The sequence below is a fragment of the Lutra lutra genome, chromosome 4, assembly GCF_902655055.1.
Source record: "Lutra lutra chromosome 4, mLutLut1.2, whole genome shotgun sequence".
NCBI classification, from domain to species: domain Eukaryota; kingdom Metazoa; phylum Chordata; class Mammalia; order Carnivora; family Mustelidae; genus Lutra; species Lutra lutra.
In genome coordinates this window covers 19756460-19772245 of record NC_062281.1, presented here as the reverse complement: position 1 = coordinate 19772245, position 15786 = coordinate 19756460, and the positions used below count along the sequence as shown (strand labels likewise).

At 42.0% G+C, this 15786-nt stretch overlaps 1 protein-coding gene across 3 annotated transcripts in view; it reads left to right on the top strand.

The window, feature by feature from the left end:
- MTBP (MDM2 binding protein) overlaps nt 1-3887 on the top strand; it is a 77412-nt gene extending 73525 nt beyond the window's left edge. For all 3 annotated transcript variants that reach the window (XM_047726736.1, XM_047726738.1, XM_047726735.1), the window contains 2 exons: nt 2711-2776; nt 3557-3887. In XM_047726736.1, coding sequence (XP_047582692.1) covers nt 2711-2776; nt 3557-3595 — 105 coding nt within the window. In that variant the 3' untranslated portion in view covers nt 3596-3887. The remainder of the gene's footprint in view (nt 1-2710; nt 2777-3556) is intronic.
- The last annotated feature ends 11899 nt before the right edge of the window (nt 3888-15786 follow it).

Sequence of the window (15786 nt, the reverse complement as noted above, 5' to 3'; positions counted from 1 at the left end):
TAGATGGTGTTAGGTTATGTCCAGTGAAGAGTTTTTGACTCAAATCGCAGTTTTGTGTGGGTTCTTAAAACTGCAGATTGACCACATGCATTCAATTCACCTTCTTTTTAAAATCTCTCAAGAAAGATGGTATTAAAGTACAAAAACAAAGAAAAGAAGAGAGAAAAAAATGTTTAGTCCCTTGTGGATTGGACAAGACAAAGCACACAGAAGTGTGGTATCGCAATGTTAAGGAAGTTAGAACTTAAGTGCCTGCGCCGTGGAATGCCAGGGAGACTCGAACCTCTTCAAGGGGCAGTCTCTGAGGTGCTTAGGATTTGAAGATACCGGGTATCCTGGAAAGCAGAGGTGTGTCAGGTGGAAGATAGGGGAATTGAATAAAAATCTACAAAGTGAGCCCTCAACTTCCTCCACAAGCCCTCCCATGGAGGTAACTACGAGGTACACTGCACGTTCATCTCTTCCCCCACCTCTGTGATGCTGCCGGAAAGAGCCTCTGGAGAAGAAGGAAGTAAAGGCCACAAGGGAAAAACCCAACGGCTGCCTAATCACCCTGCCTCGTGAAGCCACCAGATAGAGCTTCCACTAAGATTCAGGTTTCATTTTTGTATATGATTGGACTGCCAAGGATTAGCAGACTTTTGAGACTTTTTCAAAAAAAGAGATGCCAGAACATAAAGGAATGAAGGGAACTCTTAAGGGGCAGAAAGCTATAAAAGACTTTAAAAAACTATAATTTTCTCAGAAAGAGAAAATGTAATGTCATTGGACCCATAAAGCTAGAACAGGATGCTGTTTCCAGAATCTGTGTAGATCATGGAGGCTCTTCGAAATTAAAAATACGATAAAATCAATCCAATAGAGAGGCTGAATAGTTGAGATTAAGAAAGTTACCAGAAATTAGAATCATATGACAAAAACATGAAACATAGGATCAGAAAATGGGAGGACTAATCCAGAAGATCCAATATGCTACTAATAGAAGTTTTAAAAATAGAGAATAAAGGAGAGCAAACTATCAAAAATCAAACCAAGTTTTCTAAAACTGAAGAACACAGGTGCCATGGTTGAAAGGGCACACAGCTTGTCCAGCCCAATGAATGACAGTTCTACAACAAGCCACCTCATTGTGGAATTCCATACCTCTTGAAATAGAACACTTCTTAAAAGCTTCGCAGAAGGGAATTTTGCATTTAAAGAACTGAGACTCAGAATGGCCATGGATTTCTCCACATTGAGTAATGTCGTATGCTAGAAGACAGTAGAAAAGTACCTTCCAGTCTGAGGGAAACGGAGTGACTTACTTTGTTATACCTGGTCACAAATTCTGTCAGGTATGAGGATTCTGAGATACTTCAGATGGGGAAGGTCTAAAAAAACAGTCATTCGTATACCCTTGGAAGCATGGGCAAGAGAACGAAGTTCAGCAACAGGGACGGAGTCCAGAAAGAACTAACCCAGGGAGCAGTCAGACCAAATCAGAGCAGGCTGTGGGAGAAGGATCACCAGAGGGAAAAATAAGAATAATAATGAAAAATCAGATTTTTTGGAAAACTGAACCAAGAGGTTACCCAATTATTTGAGCATTTGAAACAACTTTGCTATTTGTACATTTAATCAGGCGATTGTAGCATTTGGCAGGGGGACCCAGAATTACATACATACATGGCAAACGAAGCAAATATTACTTAACTAGAGGTTAAACAAAATGTGAGAAGATCATTAGATACCATCGCTTAGCTCAGGACTGAGCTGTATGTACGTAGGATGAATCATGCAGACATGGACTGTTTAGTGATTGGAAGTGGTGCAAGTTACCGAGAAGAAGAGTGAGGTGGCCAGATTCCAAAACCGGAATCCACTCCCTTTGTAACTACTAACCACGATCATCGTCTAAAATTGCCAAACCAAAAAGCAGCAGCATAAGTGTATTATTTAGAAACATGCAGGTATACATAAGGGAAACAGCTGAAAAAACTGAAAGTAGCTCTCTCTCCTCTGGGAAGCGTAACTTGGAGAGCCAGAGGACTGCTTTTTTTAAATACAATTAGATTTTTTTAATTTACTTTGTAATCTAATTTGATACAATCATATTTTCTAAAAGTCAGAGGTTTCAGTTTCCTTTCCTATGTGATTCCCTCTTTGTTGTGGAGTAAAATAACCAAAAAGAAGAGAGAAAAGATATTTTATCTGAAAAGTTAAGTATAAATGCTGTATATTCATTTCCTGAGTACCAAAGCATTTGTGGACATTTATAATCGAGGATGGGGCTTCGATTTGGTTAGTGCTGCTGGGAATCGGAGGTTAGAATCACAGAAATTTTGGAGTGCCTCGGTGGCTCATTTGGCTCAGCATTTGCCTTTGTTTCAGATGATGGAGATCCTGGGGTCCTGGGATCTGCTTCTCCTTCTGCCACCCACGCTCCCCCGCGACTTGTGCTCTCTCTCTCACAAATAAATAAATAAAACTAAAAAAAAAAAAAAAAAAAAAAGGAATGACAGAAATTTATGTATGTGTGTTTTGTTGTTAGAGAATCTTGGTATTTGGGGATAAAACTAAATTATAATACTTCATTTTTTTTTTGTAGTATTTCCTGAGTCACAATGATACTTGTAGAATGATTTAGGATAATCTCAAGTTTATTTAATAATGACTTATTCTCTGTAATTTAATGTACAACTTGTGAAATACTTTATTTTGTTATTTTTAGGATCTTAAAACTTCAAGGGGTCTATTTGAAGAAATGAAGAAAGCAGCAAACAACAATGCTGTGCAGGTAAATAACTGATCCTTAAGAAACTCCATTCAATTAAATTGCCGTTTTATTTCACGACTGCTATGATGCCGTCACATATGCTGTGTGAGAACTCTCTTTAAGATACTTAATAATAGGTTAATGCAAACAGAGCATTTAGGAGGAGTTTTTAACAGACTGCTCAGTTAACAAAAGGGTTTCTTTTTTTTTTTAAGATTTTATTTATTTATTTGACAAACAGAGATCACAAGTAGGCAGAGAGGCAGGCAGAAAGAGAGGGGGAAGCGGACTCCATGCTGAGCAGAGAGCCCGATGTGGGGCTCAATCCCAGGATCCTGAGATCATGACCTGAGCGGAAGGCAGAGGCTTTAACTCACTGAGCCACCCAGGCGCCCCAACAAAAGGGTTTCTAAAGGTGATGTTAAGAAAGAAAAACTGTTAAATAATCCAAAGTGCTGGAAAAATTAATCCAATTTCCATAATTGTTTTCAAAGTTTGGTTTAATTTCTTTCTGGTGACCCTTGGAAAACAACCGGAAAAAAAGGTGAGAAAACAGTGCAGAATCTTTATTTTGTCGGGTGAGGATGGTTATCGTCCTTTACAGTAGAAATCCAGCTTCAGTTTTATTTTCTTCAGTTAGAAAATAAAATGTGTTTTTTAAGATAAACTGTGTTTTGAGATTTTAACATGTGACTTTATTTTAAATTTTCTACCACACTTTAAAAGTTTTAACTGTATCTTTTTCTGTCCCTTGTGTTTTCAGTAGAAGTAAACAATTATCTTATGTTTTTCTCCTTCTAGGTGATTGAGTGGGTATTGGAAAAGACAAGCAAGAAATAGCACAGAATCTTTCTCTTTGGACACTTATAAATTGGACAGAGCTATTATTTGCTACTTCCTTAGTTTGAAAATTATAAAAAAAATTTTTTAAACTTTATTCAGAGAATAGATATTGCATCTCTAAAGAATTTCTATAGTTTTGAGGATGCTCAGTTAATGCGTTCTTTAATTGTATACTTATTTTATAGTTTCACTATATTTTAATTTTTAAGGTTAATATTTTTATATATGTCTTTAAAATTTTACTCTTTGTTATTTAATAATTTCCAATAAATTGAAAATGGTATTTCTTTTCTTCTTGGTAAATGTCTTTGTTTTTAGGCTTATTGAAATTACTGAATTTCAAGTGAGATATTGCCAGTGGCTTTTCTCATGTGACCCAACAGCATACTTAATTGGACGATTCCTGGTTTAGAAAATATTGGTAGGGCGCCTGGGTGGCTCAGTGGGTTAAGCCGCTGCCTTCGGCTCGGGTCGTGATCCCAGAGTCCTGGGATCGAGTCCCGCATCGGGCTCGCTGCTCAGCAGGAAGCCTGCTTCCCTTCCTCTCTCTCTGCCTGCCTCTCTGCCTACTTGTGATCTCTCTCTGTCAAATAAATAAATAAAATCTTTTAAAAAAAAAGTATTGGTAAAAAAATTCACACAGGTAGCCATCTTCCCTTACCCCTGCCCCAGAGCCACTGCACTTGGAGCTATCAATGTTTATTTGGGATTAAAAACAAAGAAAGGGAAGAAATTGTGAAAATAAGATATAGTAAGAATGACTAAGTAGAGATTGCCAGAAAATAAGATCTTTTCCCATGGTACAAAATCAGGGAAATTCAGAAAATACAAAACAGAGTAAAAAACAAATTCCAACATTGCCTCACTATCTCTATGTAACCACTGTTAATGTATTTTTTAAAGATTTTATTCATTTATTTGAGAGAGAGAGAGCAAGCATGAGCTGGGGTGGGGAAGGGTCAGAGGGAGAAGCTGACTCCCTGCTAAGCAGGGAGCCAACTCGGGCTGGACCCCAGGACCCTGAGATCATGACCTGAGTCACCCAGGTACCCCACCACTGTTGCTATTTTAAAAATATATATATAATTATTTTTAAAATATTTTTTAAATGGGGGTCATCCATATGTGTGTATGTATGCTCATACATATATGTGTATTAATTTATAGCTTGCTTTTCACTTAAAAATGTACCATGAATTTTATATCATGTATCATTTTAATTACTGCATAATACCAGGGAACCACAATTTGTTTAACCAGTCCCCTTTATTGGACATACAGGCTCACTTTTTCCCTATTATAAATAAAACTATAATGAATCTTCCTAATCTATCACTGATTATTCCTTAGTATAACTTTTTAGGAGTGGAATCTGTGGCTCTTAAGACTGATGGTTATATTTCCTTATTTAAAAAAAAAAAAAAAAGATTGATGATAACATTTCCAAATTGCCTTTCTGAGAAATTAGTTTGGACACCGACCAGCAGAGTCCCTGTTTCCTTTTTTTGAGGATGGAAAATAGTGATGATGAGCATTTTTTTAAAAAGATTTTATTTATTTGACAGAGAGAAATCACAAGTAGGCAGAGAGACAGGAAGAGAGAGAGGAGGAAGCAGGCTCCCTGCTGAGCAGAAAGCCCAATTCGGGGCTCGAACCCAGGACCTGGGATCATGACCTGAGCCGAAGGCAGGGGCTTTAACCCACTGAGCCACCCAGGCACCCCTGCATGTACCATTTTAAATCACTATGTCTGTATCCTTTGGATAAATATTTAGTGCAACTGCTGGATCATAGGGTAGCTCTATTTTTAGCTTTTTGAGGGACCTCCATGTTGTTTTCCACAGTGGCTGCACCAGTTTGCATTCCCACCAACAGTGTTAGAAGGTTCCACTTTCTCTGCATCCTCGCTAAGACTTGTTGTTTTCTGACACCCTAATATAAGCCATTCTGTTCAGTGTGAGGTGGTATCTCACTGTGGTTTTGATTTGTATTTCCCTGATGTTGAGTGATGTTGAGCATGTTTTCATGTGTCTATTGGCCATTTGTATGTTTTCTTTGGAGAAATGTCTGTTCATGTTTTTTGCCCATTTCTGGATTGGATTTTTTTTTTGGGGGGGTGTTGAGTTTGATAAGTTCTTTATAGATTTTGGACACTAGCCCTTTATCTGGTAAGTCATTTGCAAATATCTTCTCTCATTCTATAGATTGCCTTTTAGTTTTGTCAACTGTTTCCTTTGCTGTGCAAAAGCTTTTTATCCTGATGAAGTCCCAATAGTCATTTTTGTTTTTGTTTTGCTTGCCTTTGGAGATGTGTCTAGCAAGAAGTTGTTGCAGCTGGGGTCAAACACTTTGCGCCTGCATTCTTCTCTAGGATTTTGATGGATTCCTGTCTCACATTTAGGTCTTTCATCCATTTTTAGTTTACTTTTCTGTATGATGTGAGAAAGTCATCCAGTTTCATTCTTCTGAATGTGGCTGTCCAATTTTCCCAACACCATTTGTGGAAGAGACTGTCTTTTTTCCAGTGAACATTCATTCCTGCTTTGTTGAAGATTAGTTGACCATAGAGTTGAGGGTCAGTTTCTGGGTTTTCTTGTCTGTTCCACCGATCTGTGTGTCTGTTTTTGTGCCAGTACCATACTGTCTTGATGATTACAGCTTTGTAATAGAGCTCAAAGTCCAGCATTGTGATGCTTCCAACGTTGGTTTTCTTTTTCAACATTACTTTGCCTATTCAGGGTCTCTTCTGGTTCCATACAAATTTTATAATTGTTTGGTCCAGCTCTGTAAAAAATGCTGGTGTTATTTTGATAGGTATTGCAATGTGTAGATTGCATTGTTGTCTTTTATCTCTTATTATAGTCTTTGGTTTAAAATCTAGTTTGTCTGATATAAGGATGGCTATTCCAGCTTTCTTTTAATGTCCATTAGCATGGTAACTTGTTCTCCACCCCCTCACTTTTAATCTGTAGATGTAAGTCTAAAATGAGCCCAGCAGCATATTGATGGGTCTTGTTTTTTTATCCAGTCTGATACCCTGTGCCTTTTGTTTGCAGCATTTAGTCCATTTACACTCAGAGTAAGTATTGGTAGGTACAAATTTAGTGCCATTGAATTACCTGTAAAGTCACTGTTCCTGTAGATTGTCCTTGTTCCTTTCTTATCTTTGTTACTTTTGGGCTCACTCTCCACTCAAAGGATACATTTTAATATTTCTTGCAGGGCTGGTTTAGTGTTCACAAATTCCTTTAGTTTTTCTTTGTCCTAAAAACTCTTCACTCTCCTTCTGTTCTGAATGACAGCCTTGCTGGATAAAGTATTCTTGGTTTACCATTGAGCACATTGAATATATCGTGCCAGTCCTTTCCAGCCTGCCAGGTCTCTGTGGACAGGTCTGCTGCCAGCCTTATGTGTCTACCCTTGTAGTTAAGGACCTCTTTTCCCAAGCCGTTTTCAGGATTTTGTCTTTATATTTGAAATTTGCAAGATTCACTATTATATGTCAAGATGTTTACCTATCTTGGGGCACCTGGGTGGCTCAGTCGTTAAGCCTCTGCCTTCGGCTCAGGTCATGATCCCAGGGTTCTGGGATAGAGCCCCGCATCAGGCTCCCGGCTTGGTGGGAAGCCTGCTTCTCCCTCTCTCACTCCCCCTGCTTGTGTTCCCTCTCTCGCTGTGTCTCTCTGTCAAATAAATAAATACAATATTAAAAAAAAAAAAAAAGAGGGGCGCCTGGGTGGCTCAGTGGGTTAAGCCGCTGCCTTCGGCTCAGGTCATGATCTCGGAGTCCTGGGATCGAGTCCCGCGTCGGGCTCTCTGCTCAGCAGGGAGCCTGCTTCCTCCTGTCTCTCTGCCTGCCTCTCTGCCTACTTGTGTTCTCTCTCTCTCTGTCAAATAAATAAATAAAATCTTTATTAAAAAAAAAAAAACAATAAAAAAAATTAAAAAAAAAAGATGTTTACCTATCTTGATTGATTTTAAGGAGGGGTTCTCTGTGCCTCCTGACTTGAATACCTGTTTCCTTCCTCAAATTAGGGATGTTCTGAGCTATAATTTGTTCAAGTAAACCTTCTGCCCCTTTCTTCTGCTCCTTGTCTTTTGGGACCCCTACTATATGGATATTATATCGCTTTCTGGAATTGCTCTGTTCTTTCAGTCTCCCTTAATGATCTAATAGTTTTCTTTCTCTCTTAATAAGTTCCTTATTTTCCATCATTTTATCTTCTATATCACTGCTTTGCTCTTCTGCTTCATTCATCCTCATTTTATTATAACCTTTACTTGGGACTCCGTGTCAGTAATAGCATTTTTAATTCAGGTCTGACTAGATTTTAGTTCTCTTATTTCTATAGTAAAGGGTTGTCTAGTGTCTTCTCTGCTTTTTTAAGCCCAGCTAGTATCTTCATAATCATTGTTTTAAATTCTAGTTCCAACATCTTACTTATATCCATGTTGACTAAATCCCTGGCAGTGAGTCCTACCTTCTGTTCTTTCTTTTGGGGTGAGTTTCTGTGTCTTGTCATTACGTCCAGAAAAGAAAAAAAAAAAAGAGAAAAGGCACAAATAACAACGACAACAGAAAAAAATGAAATAAAACAGAAGAAACAAAACAAATACTACACCCTGGGTGTATTTTGATCTGCTTGTGAAAAGAAACTAGATCTTAAAATAGTAAAGGAAGAGAAACATATGTATAGTATATATTTAATAAATTAATATAAAGTATTAATACTATCGTATATAATTATATAATAATATAATAATTTGTATATAAGAAAATAAAAATAACATAAAAGTGATACAATGAAAGGAGACAAAAAATAAAAATATCTGTATACAACATAAAATTTAAAATTAAAAAATAAAAATGAATTGAAAAAATACTGAAAAAATAATACTGAAAGACTAAAGAATAAAAGTACAAAGAATGCTATCTACTGTTTTCCCTAGGAGCCGAAGCTTTGCAGCCCTCTACGATCCGTAAACTTGCTGAGAGCCAGCTGTCCTGGCTGGTTTTCTGAAGGAGCGGCTGTTGGTGGACTTGCCCAACTGCAAATGCACCCAAGGCCGGTGTGCAGGGAAGCAGGGATCCGTGTAACAGGCTCCCGTCTCCACTAGGTGGCGCTGTTTTGCTCCATGAAGCCTTTCAGCACTGATGGGCGGGATGAATATGGCAGCCCCCTCAACTCCTTTAACCCCAGGACTGAAAGTTCATGCTCCCCACTCTTCAGTGAGCCCTCACGGAAAAGCAGTCACTCTTGTCTCCCCAGTTTCTGTCAGAACTCTGTGTTCACCCAGCCCCTAACAGAGTTTTGCCACTGAGTTTCAAAACTGCAAAGTTTGTGGACTCCTATGGCGCGCACCCATCCTGTCCCTCCCCTGGGAAACGGTGTGAGGGTCTCACTGCGCTTCTGCCTCCTGCTGGGCGCCTGCCAGCACAGCGGCTGCCCGACTGTGGAGCCCCTCAGGGTTTATGGCAACACGGAGCAGAATGCCGGCGCCTAGATCCACTGTTCTCAGCCGGCCTCCCTGCTCCTATGCCTGGACACTGCCACACTCAGGCAACCCCGCTCTTCTCGTCACTCTGGGGATCCTCAGACAACGCCGTCCCACCTGGGCTTCCGTCCCGCTTCGTCATCCGAGCACCTTTAAGCCAGGGACATCCCCCCTGCAGCAGGCTTCCAGAAGGTCCGACTTTGTAATACTTCCGTAATACTTCACGGTGGCCTCCTTGAGCAGGTGCCCTCCCCTCCACCGTATCCTCGGCTCTGTCACATCGGATTCAAGTCTCCACACCTCCTACCCTCCAAAATGGAGTTCCTTTTCTACTGGTAGCATCGCAGCATTTCTTTTCTCAGATCTCCGATTGATTCCTCAGGTGTTCTGGATGATTCGAGAACTACCCGGCTATATCGGAGGCCCCAGACGGACTTAGGCCTCCCTACTCTGCCACCATTTTGGCTCCTCCTCCCTGGCTTAATTCATTGTTTTTTGTTTTTTGTTTTTTAATTCTTATTAAGTTCAATTAGCCAACACACAGTATGTCATCACTTGAACAAACCCGGCTTGGGTTGGCCAAGCAGCCCAAAGATACGTCAATAAGTGAACGGATAAACAAATCATAAAATGTGTATATAATGGAATACTACTTACCAATGCAATAAGACAAACTAAAATCGTCAGCCACATGGATGACTCTCACAATACGCTGAGAAGAAAATGCCAGATACTGAAATTCTAGAAAAGAGAAATACAGGGTCCAAATAGTTTCCTGGGGCCAGATGTTGGGGTGACTGGAAACTCGCCCCAGGAAACTTGGTGGTGATGTAGATGTTCTATATCATGCGTGGGATGGTGGCTACACTGCGTACACACTTTTTTTTTTAATATTGAGTACTTTTATTATTGTGCTGCACTTTAAAATTCTTTTTTAATTTGACTACATATGCATTTATCAAAACTCATCAAACCGCATACTTGCAATTGGTGCATGCTGTGTAACATGGCTACTAGAGTGTTCTCTGATACTTAATAAAATCACCCTTATTTCCTTTTTCCTTATTTCCAATAAGGAAATTGCTTTATTTCCTTTTAAAGTACCATTGTCCTATCAAAGTCATAGTCCCAGATGACTAGTAGTAGAGGAACCACGGATCCAATCTACTTGATGAAACTTGCGTGTTCTCTGTTAGGTTGAACTGTATGAAACTGCTGAGCCCCAAACAGTTTTGCCCTCGAAAGAGTCATCAAATGCAGTTTCCAAAGCATTGTGCACTCGCTACAGCTCTGTTGGCTGTGTGAGGCCTGTGAGCCTGAGGAGGTGAGTGGGTGGTGAAGGACGGGAGGCGAAGGCGCGTGGAGAAAGACAAGAGACAAGGGAGACCAGATAGATCCTCGCCAAGAAAACACAGTAACTCCATCCGCGTTTTGGAGATTTTGTTTAGCTCAAGTTACATCTCCAAAGCGAACCGGTTGTATTGACTTGGAAAGCTCTGTTGGTCTTTTCAACTGATCGGAGAAATCAGTTCCTAAACTTTTAGTTGCTTTCCCAGCATGATCTCCACATTGCCTACCTCAGGGCCTGAATTCCCAAGTAAAAAGTGGTTCAAGAGACTTCAAATAAATGTGAAGATAAGCACAAAGGAGAGACCTAACAGGTTCAGAGACGTAGGTCAGCTTTTGACCGTGCAAGATATTTTAGCCGGGGAGCTTTGGGCAGATCGCACTTTGTGCAAGCTGAGCTCCCAGCAGAGCGGGCTGGCCTGGAGGGCAGCTGCACGAACTTGGGGGCTCTGCCATGAGGAGCTCCACCTGCCAGGCAGTTGCTCTGCCTTTACACAGGGCGAGCATCACAGGGACCTTCCAAGAGAAATGCAAAAGAGCACAGAGATGGGGTTTCGACAGCAGCTGTGCTGGGGCGTTATTTCCCGGGGCTGTGAACGAAGCTGAAAGCCCTCACTCTTTAAGATGAGGAGTTTGGGAGGAGGGAAAGGGGGAGCCACTGGGCTCCACAGCTGAGCTGCATTGTGCAGAGATGGTACGTTTGGCAACACTGTTGCCCGCAGGAGCTGGAAAATAAGTTGCATCTAATGAACTCATGGATTCTTCCAGTTATTTCTAGGCAGAATGTTAAAAAAAAAAAAAAAAGTGTCAGTGGACCCTTTGTTTGTTCAGCTGAATGTGGTAAGATGCAGGAAAAGAGAGATGAGCCGGAGAAGGAACTGTGCGGCTTTCCAGCATTTAGAGGAAATCCTGAGGGCTGAGGGCATTACGGATCTGAAAATAAAATGGTTTCCCACTTCCAGCATCTCCGATAGCAAAAGTCTCTCAAAGGAAAAAGACTGAATTTAAGGTGTGCTTATATAATCCTTGATTAAGACCTTAGAAATATTTACGGTTAGTGATTTCAAAGCAGACCCTCTCTGCTAGACAGAAGGGCTTTTAAGAATCTCAGGTGGGGCGTGGTCCCCCAAGCACCCTGGTCCCCCAGGCACCCTGCTACCCAAGGGAAGAGAGAGCTGTCCTGAAAAAGGGTTGTGGGTGTGGCTTTCATCTAAGGGACTAGATTAGAACGTGAGACATAAAACGCCTACAGCAGGGACGCCTGGGTGGTTCAGTGGGTTAAAGCCTCTGCCTTCAGCTCAGGTCATGATCTCAGGGTCCTGGGATCAAGCCCCGCATCGGGCTCTGTGCTCAGCAGGGAGCCTGCTTCCTCCTCTCTCTCTGCCTGCCTCCCTTCCTACTTGTGATCTCTGTCAAATAAATAAAATCCTTAAAAAAAAAAAAAAAAGCCCACAGTGTATATGTTTGAGATGTAACTCACACATCATGAAACTCACCCTGTAGAGTGGATAACTCGGTGGGTTTGGTACACTCACAAAGTCGTGTGGCCATCACGACTATTTCCAGAACATTTTCATCCCCCCCAAACGCCGTGTCTACTGGCCGTCATTCCCTATTCTCCCTCCTCCCAGCCCCTGGCAGACACGGATCTACTTTATGTATCTCCAGATTTGCCTCTCCCGGACATGTCATGTGCATTGACTCCTACAAGTTATGGCCTTGTGTGTCTGGTTTCTTTCTCTTAGCATGAGGTTTTCAAGGTTCCTCCGTGTTGTAGCCTGTGGCAGGCCCCGTCCTGTTTCAGAGCTGAATCGTTCAAGGTGTGAATCAGCCACGTTTTGCTGATCACCAGCTCTCAGACATCTGGGCCGCTTGCACCTTTTGGCGATTACGAAAAAGGCAGCTATGGACTCTGTGAACAAGTGTTTTGCGTGGACATACATTTTGCATTATTGGGTAGGTGTCTAGTAGAACTGCTCGACTGTACGATAACTCCATGTTTAACCTTTTTGTTTTCATGGTTTTCCAAAGCTGCTAGCTGTACTGTCTGACCTTTCCACCAGCCATGAACGTGTTAGGGTTCCAAATTCCCAGCATCCTTTCTAGTACTTGTAATTATTTGTCTTTCTGACAAATGACATGAAATGTGAGGAGGGATCTCACTGTGGTTTTGATTTACATTTTCCAGATAACTACTAACGTTGAGCATCTCTTCACGTGCCTGTTGGCCCATTTACGTATCTTCTTTGGAGAACTGTCCATGCAATTCCTTTGACCATTTTTAGTTGGATGATTTGTCTTTTTGTTGTTCAAATGTCAGAGGTCTTTACGTATTCTGGATTCAAGGCCCTTATCAGATATATGACTTATATTTTTCTCCCATTCTGTGGGTTATCTTTTTACCTTATAGTTTTATCTCGTATATTTAGGTCTGTGATCCATTTTGAGTGGATCTTTGTGTAAGGTATGATTAGGTGCTCACGCTGGTTGTGGAATGTCCAATTCCAGGTCCCCAAGAAGTGAAGAGGAAAAGGGAGAAGAGGTGGGGAAGGCAGCCAGCAGGGCAGGTGACACATTGACTCATGGGCCATGGCTTGCCCTGTAATCGGCTCAAAGAACACAGCCCGTCCCCCAGCGGGTGTGTTCTCAGTCACAGGGAGTGTCTCGGGGCACACGGTGTATGCAGAAACCATGTCTCGGGGGAAGTACACAGAAGAAGGACAAAGAACATTCTTTTCCCACTCGGCTCCTTCCTGTTATGAGCTCCTGTTGGGCCCCCCAAAGCTTGAAATCCTGTGAGTATCAGACTGCTCAGGTCATTCGTGGCCGCTCAGGACACAGTTCTTAGGGCCTACGGTGTGTGGCTCTTCACCCAAGTCCGCAATTGATGGCAAAACCCAGAGATGCCAGGATGCATCTCCTCCTCTGGCTGCCTGGTGGCAGTAGCCAGTGGACGCGGGGCTTGGAGGGCAGCGTTTCCGAGCAAGCGGGGGGTCGGGTCTCAGCGGCACAAGTCCTCGGGGCAAGCAAAGCCGGCTGCGGTGGGGCCTCAGGCTGGGCCCGCAGCGGAGCGTCTCGGACGCTAGACAGTGGCATGGAGGGAATCTGCTGTGCCCAGCAGTAAGCCTCCGTGCGCTCGGGATTGTTTAAAATCGATATTCCCTAACTGTAAGGTAAAGAAGTTTGGAAAAGGAAAGTCATAATCATAAAATACGATGCACTTCAATATGGAGATGCTGGGGCACAACCACACTGAAAGGTAAAATAACTCAGACCCCGAGTCCCTGAGGTGCGTGTACACAGGAGTCCGGTGTTCCGTGTCGATGACTCGAGCACCGCGTACACACTGGCTCTGGGTGACTCGTTCTGATAAAATGTTTGATAAAACGCCCTGAACGAACCAAAACCACAGTCTTCCTTCCATATACGTGCTAGGTCCATACCTAGAAAATTCAGAATGTATTGAATCGGTCAAAACATGTTTTCCTGGGGCGCCTGGGTGGCTCAGTGGGTTAAGCCGCTGCCTTCGGCTCAGGTCATGATCTCAGGGTCCTGGGATCGAGTCCTGCATCAGGCTCTCTGCTCAGCAGGGAGCCTGCTTCCCTCTCTCTCTCTCTCTCTGCCTCTCCATCTACTTGTGATCTCTCTGTCAAATAAATAAATAAAATCTTAAAACAAACAAACAAACATGTTTTCCTGTGTAAGGTGTAGTCAGGGTCTAGGCTCAGATAAATCACGGGTTTCACCTACCCAAACAACTCACAGGACAAAACAGTTGTGTGGATAACGGTCCCCCTGGATGCGGGGACTGTCCTCCTGTTGCAGGACATCTACTGGCAGTGGCTCCTGTTCAGTGAAGGCCAAGTGTCTCCCCCGCCCTCCATCATCGTGAAGACAGCACGAGCACAGATTCCCAAAACGTCCTGGCAGGTGCCGTTCTTCAGGAGAATCACCTTTTAAACAACACATGGACTCCATATCCGTATCCATACGTCTGTGTTTTTATCTGCATTTTGCAGAAGTTGCCCTTAGGAACTTTGTCATAGTAGCACTTAAGAGATGGGTCCTTGTCACGCTGTGGAATCTAGCGCATCTACGCGCTGGGATTTGTCTGGCTTTTAATGACCTTCCTGACCTTTTTAGCTTCATTTTACAACGAACGCCACCAGGATGATTCTTCCATGTTAGTCTTTGTGCACTTTATCTCTAGAATAAATCCTTACAGTCAAAAGGTACCTGTGTTAGAATTTTTCTAGATATTGCCAGATAACCTCGCAGATTGTTGCCAAATGTAGACCTACTAACAGCCTTATAAATAAATGCCTGCTTTCCCATCACTCTCCACCACTAGGTAGTACGGAGAGTTTTAATCTTGGCCAATCGGTTCTTTAAAGATAAAAAGAAGGAATTTGAGGTGTCCTACTTAAAGCCATTTTCAGATCATTTTTCTATTCCCTGGTTTCTCCCAGCCCTGATATGTCTTTTTATCCTATAAGACATTCATGTGGAAGAGAGATCAGACTTCCAGTGTTTTCTAGGGTAGAACAGGGTCATGACTGAAAGGCAGACCTAAATTTTGGCTCTAAGAATAAGAACTTTGCAACAACTCTCACCATCCAGCAGTGGAAGGACCTGCCTTGGGAAAGAAGGAGCTCTCATCCCATAGCTGGAAACTTTCCATGTCAGGCAGAATGAACCGTAAGGGATGCATATACAAGGTCGGCATTCCCCCAAATGCACTACTTAGACCAGGAGTGTATGTGGGATGACTCTGGGTGGTACAGACTTCTTAAAAAAATTTAATTGGTGCACATTCATTTTTATACGTATGTATTGTATTGCACTGTTACTAGCAAATGATATACCCTAAGACCCTACGGTAGTATTGCTAAAATTATAAATAAACTTTGGGCACTAATGGGCTTGATGACCTCTGAAGTCTCTTCAAAAGTGAGATTCTACAGTTCTAAATATAATCTCACTACTACTCAATTTTTCAAATAGTAGAAAGACTTCTCAGCCATAGACTAAGACTAATAATAAGCAATTGAAACACAAACCAAATTGTAGTAGGACAGAGAACTTAAGTATTTGGAGCTTGGTGTACAGCTTAAATTCCATGAAACTTTAGTTAAAATGAGAGCCAAGATCCCCAAGTCCCAGATGCAGACCCATCCTGAAATTATACACAACCCCACCCCCCAATAAAACCAAATTTTCCAGCGGCATCCTCCTTTACCCATTAGCACCTTCTGGAGCCAGTCCTGGAGGAAGAGAACAGCAGGTTGTGTCTTCACACTCCCTCTGTGGCTTTGATGAAACCACCAGCCAGCCGGTCCACCATA